General features: G+C 38.9%; 1 protein-coding gene across 2 annotated transcripts in view; it reads left to right on the forward strand.

Annotated features, from left to right (window-relative positions):
- Foxn2 (forkhead box N2) overlaps positions 1-6,164 on the forward strand; it is a 56,255-nt gene extending 50,091 nt beyond the window's left edge. For both annotated transcript variants that reach the window (XM_055619566.1, XM_055619561.1), the window contains 2 exons: positions 42-110; positions 2,025-6,164. In XM_055619566.1, coding sequence (XP_055475541.1) covers positions 42-110; positions 2,025-2,548 — 593 coding nt within the window. In that variant the 3' untranslated portion in view covers positions 2,549-6,164. The remainder of the gene's footprint in view (positions 1-41; positions 111-2,024) is intronic.
- Positions 6,165-7,441: the final 1,277 nt, after the last annotated feature.

The raw sequence follows: 7,441 nt of genomic DNA on the forward strand, positions 1-7,441 counted from the left end.
TGAGGAATATTAATGCTACTACTATTTTTTTCCATTTTCAGAATCTGATATTGACGCTGCCACCGCAATGATACTTTTAAATACTTCAATAGAACAAGAGATTTTAGAATGTAAGCAACCATCCTTTTCTTTTTAAAATAAATTTTATAAGTGCCTTTTCAAACTAATGATTTAAAATATAAGATGACTAAATGTCATAACAGAATTACTTCTTTCTCACTAAAATGTGTTTTAATCTGAATGACTCAGTTTCTATTTCTATGAAAATTTGAAAAAAATGAAGTTAATGCTATGAGAAATTTTTGTGTTGCTCAAGAAATGTAGGTAGGGAAGTCCTTTTCAGAAGTAAGCTTGAAGAGCTAAAAAATAAAGATGGAAGCTGCAAATAAACATTGGAAAAGATATTTATCGTTGGACTGGTGAGATGGCTCAGTGGGCAGAGGTGCTCACCACTCAGCCTGGTCTGTAGTGGAGCCTGGGGCCTGTGTGGTCGGAGGGAGGACTGAGGTCAGGGCTTGTCCTCTGACTTCTATACAACACACACATACGAAGTAATTTTTAAAGGTTATTTAAAATTTGGAATAAGAGTGTTTTAGATACAAACTGCAAAGTCCATAATGAAAAGATGGTCAGATTTAATTGAAGTTCTGACAACAAAGAGTATCTTTGAGAAAAATAAACCACCACAGTCGAGGTGTGGCAACGAGCGCCTGTAGCACTTGGGAAGTAGGTAAGAAGATCAGGAGTTCAGGAGCATCCTTGCTGGATGACAAGTTTGAGACCAGCCTGGGAGATGAGACGATGTCTCAAAACAAGGGAGAGGCTGGGGCTTCAACACGTTAGAAGGCTTGTTTGACATGTGCAAGGTGCTCGGCATGTTTGACCCCCAGAGCCACAAAAGGTAAAGTAAGAGAATTAATGCCTAAACTGGGAGAATTCTTTATACCTGCTCATAATAGACAGAGATTACTCTCATGTTTGTGTGTAAAAGGGTCCAACAAGTAAGAAATGAGCAGACAGGATCCACAACTGCCACATTAGTTTGGAACTCATGCTCAGGGTCTGTGGGAAGAGAAGGCAGAAAGACTGAGCCAGAGGTGGTGGAAACCCAGTGTATCTGAGGCACAACAGTACTATAAGACTACAGGTTCAAAACAGACAAACCCTGCACACTGTAAGAAGAGGAAGTGGGCACAGAGCCCCACCCCTAGCTAAGACGATATCCCATGTCCAGGAAGAGTATTTCGCTTTTATTTTTTTATTTTAATTTTTTTGTTTGTTTTTCTTACTGTGTTTGTTTGGTTTAGTTTATTTTGATTTTCAGTTTTTGTATTTTGTTTTCATTCTCAGAGAGAGAAAGAATATAAGGTTGTATGGATGGGTAGGGAGAAATTAAGAGAGGAGAAAGAACATGATGTTTAAAGAAAAAAATTAAGAACAGAAGAAAAATTAGCCAGATATATGAAAGTGACTCTCAAAAGAAGAAATACGGAGAGATGCAAAATAATTTTAAGATACTCTCTTCAAAATGTAAATGATTGCTAGTGTAATATAAAAGAAGTTTTTTTTTTTTTTTCATATGCTGTTGGTTCATCCCACGGGTAATTTGAGCCTACTTGAATTTAAAACACATTTACCTTTTTACTCAGAACTTGCTATCCCTCCTAGAAAATGTGTGTATGCATGTGCATGCATGCAAAGGGTACCCAACAAATTTCATTGCTGCAGGGATCTTTGTACTAGTGCAAACAAGGAAATTGTTACACAGTGATATAGTCATTCTAAGGCAGTCTTTGCAGATAGTTCAAAGTAACCTTATGTTCCACGAAAAGGTCAGGGTATCTTTCAAATGGTTTTTAAATATTTCAGATTTGTGGCTATAGATAGAATAATATGTGGAGAATAATATGTGGAGATTCTGCAAAAGACTGATTCCAAGCTCTTACTGCTCTCAAGTGGGAGTTTCCAGGGCTCTTTTTGCAGTCAGGTAGCTGTGACTTGTTGATCAAGCTCTGTTCCCACAGGTGAGAAGCCTCTGTCTCTTAAGACATCCCTGCAGAAGAAGAGGAGTTACGGCAGTGCTTTCAGTGACCCCAGTGCTGTGCGATTGCAGGAGAGCTGTTCCCCAGCCTCCAGTGTTGATCCAAAAGCAGACCACAACTACAGTGCCAGCAGCATGGCGGCCCAGCGCTGTGCATCCAGGGCTAGCGTGTCTTCCCTGTCTTCTGTGGATGAAGTGTATGAGTTCATCCCAAAGAGTAGCCACTCGGGGAGTGACGGCAGTGAGGGCTTCCACAGCGAGGAAGACACAGACGCCGAAGACGAGGAGGACCCTCTGGGAGACAGTGGCTATGCACCACAAGCTCACGGTGACAGCACTCGCAGAGGACAGCCAGGAAAGAAGAGTCGGAAACAGCCGTGTCAGGAAATTGATGACGAGCTCAAAGAAGCAGCTGGTTCGCTGCTCCACCTCGCTGGAATCCGTACCTGCCTTGGCTCCCTAATAAGTACTGCAAAGGCACAAAGTCAAAAACACCGAAAAAAGTAGAAACCCTTATTAATGTCAAGTTATTTAAAGTGTGGCAATACTCTTCTACTTAGCTCTTTACAAGGGATGTCAGAGCCATAACAGACCTCTTTAGCTTGAGGGTGGGGGAGGGGTGCCACTTGTTTCTTTCCAAATATTTCTTGGTTGCTTTTCTTGTATTTGTTTAATTAAACAGTTATTCTTAGTATCATGCCTACTTGTAAATCTGACATAAAGGCCCCCACAACATAATTTCTGTGAATAAGTGTCTCCCAGATTTGGAAATTTTTGTATAGGAAAATTCTCAGCCTCTCTTAAACTTGTAGGGGGGGGGGGGAAACAAAAACAGAAAACTTTTGTTAATCAGTAAAAAAATTGGTAACTCAGTATCTTCAATTTTCTTCCCACCCTGTAGTTAACTGTAGTTACTCATGTGGCTAAGCATATGCTGGCATCTTTCCCATGGGCTTCTCTCCTGACACAATCCAGAAGGGTGAAATGGGTTCTTTTGTCTTATACTTGTTTTAGGTTATTCTTTGTTGCAGCATGAGCATGGCCCTATATAAATTGCCTAGAAGGTTCTCTGCTTTGTAGAGAATGTAACACTTCTAAGGTTTTGGAAAGGTCGTCTGGGCATGTGGCACATCTCAAGATTCCAGTTCCTACTGCAATAGTATCTTTGAAATGTTTTTACCTCACAGTTAATGCATAGCATCACTGTGGCCTTTACCCTTTCCCAGAGTACTTGCAAGTTTTTTTAAGTTTTAGCTGCTAGCTGTCTTTGTTAAGTAAAAATTGTCTGGAGAGAGGATACAGCCAGAGTGTGCCATGGAATAACATTCACCTTGACACACTTGTACAGAAAGAGAATCTTGCATTTGTTTTCTAAACATGCTTTAATGAAGACATATTATGACATCGTAAATAAAGGTAAAGGTAGGCCACTGAGGGCAAAACTTTCCAAGCTTTGTATAAATTAAAATTATATGTGTAATGAATTAGATTTAAAACATTTAATAGGAAACTGTAGAGATAGATATCTTCAGGGATTTCAAAATACATATAAAATTAGATCTTACACAAAACTTGTGAGAAGGCTGTGTAATACCTATATGTGCCATTAACTCATGCTAAAGGATTTTATATTACTATTTCACAAGTGCATTGGCTGTGATATTTTAAGTATTTGAATAAAACTGCTTATATGAGACAGTTTTCGTATCACTTACAGTTTGACTATAGTGTTCAGAACAGGGATACTAATACTATAACTCATATATATATTTTTACAGTGGTGGGAGAAACCTTGGGAAAGTTTAGTCTTAATTCATGATCCATCCTGTATCCTAGACCTTCACGTTTTTCTCATTTATATGCATATGTACACTTCCGTATGCACACAAACACAGGCTCAGGTTAGTTTCCTGCTTTCAGATGTTTTCATGACAATAAAAGCATTTTCTTGGATTTTTTTTTTTTTAAAGAGAGAAATGTTTTTATTTTTACTTTTTATTTGGGCAAAACTGTCAGAGGAGGAGAAAGACGAGCATTTTTAATTGGCAACACTTTAAGCTATAACAGCATTGATACACTCTTGTTTCCTTCCATGTCAGTTGTAATTGAATCTGGATAGCCACATTAATGGAATTGGTGCTACTAAAATATAGACCTTTTTCTTTTATTGACAATGCAGGGTGAGGAATTTAGAATTTTTATAATTCATAAATGTTATCTCTCTAGAAAACAATTAAATGAAGTTAGTCTTTTACTGCAGACTGAATAAAACACCAAACAAAAGTATGGTTTTAGCATGGTGTAGATTGTAAAGATGCAGAGTCCGGTTAAATGGCACTGTATTTTAAAGCTAACCACATGGTCCTCGGCACGGGCCTTGTGGTGTCCAGGGATCAGGTCCATCGCACTCTGTTCTGAAGCTCTGCCACACAGGCCTCTGTGAGTCCCTGTGCAGTGGGCAGCCTGGCCTGCAAGTGGAGGAAAGTGATCTGAAGTAGGAGGAAAGAGTTGTTCTCAGCTCCAGGAGAAAGACCTCTCAGAGTGCCTCTTAGGCAGTTACTGAAATTCCTTTCTCTTCCTCTTCAGTGGACTCTTACTTTCAAGCTGCAGCCCTTAGCAAGGAAGCTTGTGCAGGAAGACTAATAGTAAGTTCCCCAACAGTGTGCACTTAGTTCTCTTCCAAGAGTTCTGTGTCTCGATTGTCATTTGCTGCTGTGTCCAGGTGTCTGTCTCAAGGGGAGAATCTCTGTGATTTCATCCCTTACGATGTTCTTGGAGATTATGCTGTCCCTGGTGTGCCCAGATAGAAGTATAGCTTGGAACCATCCAGTTATGGAAGTCATCCTGAATCTCATGGGCTGGAAACGCTCAATAAATAAAAAGCTTTGTGTAATAAGCAGGGCTTGGAAATGCAGGAACAACATGCATGTTTCAATATATTAAAGCTGGTTTAGCTAAGGAATACTTTGCCTTACATCAAAGTAAGAATTTTGTTGCCAATTCCATTTTTAATGGATTCCTAGTAAAAGTTGTTTCTTAGCACTAATATATTTTCCACACCGCCAAGAGATAGGTATTTCTTGAATACATTTTTAAAATTTGTTTGTGCAATATATTACTAAATCAATTGATCTTTTGCTTTCAAATTCAGAACGAAATCATTGCCTAGATCAGTAGAAGAGGAAGGGGTGAGTCCCCCCTGTTGCACCCTGGAGCCTTTTTAGTTCTCACGGCCAGTACAGCTTCTCTTGGCCCAGATTCCTTTATAGAATGTAAAGGTTAGCATATGCTTGCCTTCAGTGTTCTCTGAGGTGTTCTGTAGGGGTTCATACTAGATGGGCAGTTAAGTGCACGTTCTTAGCACAGTTCAAAGCTAGAGCAAATGTTAAGGGAATGCTGTGTCTCGTAGACTGGGAGGCCTTTCACAGCAGCTGAGGCTGCAGGTGGCTGAGCTTCACAGAGCCTGAAGACTGTTGTCTCAGAGTGGACAACAGCTTAACACCCTCTGAATATTATTTAAACAATTTTGAGGCTTTCTGGTTTACATATATGTCATAGTGTTCTCTTTTTTCTTATTTTGAAAAGTTTTGATTAAAGTTTACTCCAGTGTGTTAATGATGTAGACAAATGTTTATTGAAAGGCAAAATAGAATATTTTAATGTTGTACCTGCCATTTTCAAGAACATTCTTCACATCTGACTGCCAGTGCCATTGTCAAACTTGTTTTCAAACTTGTCCTTTTTTAATTAAGCAAAGTGCTTAATTTTAAAGTATTATGTTGCCATCATATAGTGTATAAAATGTATAATTGCCAATTCATTATAACTTATTTATTTTTAAACAAAAGTATAAAGATACATTTTGATTAAAGAAATTTGTTATTAGATTGTTTTCTCTTTTCTGATGTAGCATAAAAACCTTCGGCGGTTAACTGCCAGTAGGTGGCCAGCCACAAGGGAAGTACTTCTCAGTTGCCAGTCTTCACTCACAGTAGAAACAACTTACAAACGTTTTCATTTTTTAATCTAATCTCTGACTATTAAAATGTTTATAAAGTTTATTTTTACCAAAGAGATGCAATTCATTATGATAAAGTTGCAGAATAAATGTCATTTTATAACATTTTGTGCTTTCTCTGTTCTTTAATGTGAGTTTTCAAATGTTTTAAAAAATATTTTAACTTTTAAATAATTTTTAGTGTGTGAGAGATTGATTACTGGCACTTCTGTGAGGATGTGGGGAAACAGGTGGTCGTGAATAATTACAAATGGTTATAGCCACTTTGAAAAGCTATATGGGCATTTCTCAAAAAGTTAAAAATGAGGTTTTATTGTATGATCATGTTTGCCCCTCTTGGTACACGTTCAAAAAAATATGTTTGGAAGGAGTTTCTCAGGATGTTTGTTCGACCATGATGGAGGTACCCACCACTAGCCTGACCACCTCCATTTACCTTATCGATGATTCTTAGTTTTACTCCCTCTTCCCCAGTTGGCTCTTAAGTCTACTATCTTCATGGTCAGGGACTAAAGTCACCAAGCCTAACAATACAGATCACTCCCAAATGGGAGCAATAACTGCGTGGTGATGCAAGGGTGATTATCTCATGGGAACCAGATTGTTGCCCTTGGTGATGACAGTACTACCAGCTTTGGCAGATCCCCTTGCAGAACCAGACCCCAGATGAGGAGTCGGGCCACACACACACACACACACACACACACACCCATTGTTTCTCTTTCCTGTGAAATCTCATGGGTTCTGTTAGCAATTTGAGAACAGCCTTGGGAGGGATGTCACTAACCCCCTTCTCATTTTCCCAATCTGATCACATTGTGCACTTCCTGGCTACTCCTCTGTGAGGTATACTGGGACAAGTGGCTAGGACTTACCAGTTGAGACTGGCAGAACCAGGGCTTCTGCCCTAAGACACTGGTAACATTGGCAGCAACATTATTTACCAGAGCCAAAGCCAGCTAGCATCACATTGTCCATCAGCAGATGAGGAGATAGTGAAAATGGGAAACATCACTCTTTAAAGGTAGGAAGTGTGACACGTTAGAACTGGGAAGTCATACTAAATTGAGGAAGGCAGCTACAATGAAAAATACTGAATAGTTCTACCTAGATGGTGTACCCATAGTAATAAAATTGACAGGGACAGAATGTAGGAGCTTGGAGAGAGTAGAGGGGCAGAGTTTAATATGCTTGGAGCACATGTTTTGCAAAGTGAGAATAGTTTTGGAGATTGGCTACACAACACTGGATGTTCCTAATGCTACTGAATAATACTACTTAAAATTAGTAAAAATGGTAAATTTTACATACATTTTACCATAATTTTTTTAATGCAATAGTAAGCCATGGAAAGACAGGAAAAATCAATGCATCCTACTAAA

Source organism: Psammomys obesus, unplaced genomic scaffold (genome assembly GCF_907164565.1).
Source record: "Psammomys obesus unplaced genomic scaffold, mPsaObe1.curated_primary_1811, whole genome shotgun sequence".
In the NCBI taxonomy this organism is placed as follows: domain Eukaryota; kingdom Metazoa; phylum Chordata; class Mammalia; order Rodentia; family Muridae; genus Psammomys; species Psammomys obesus.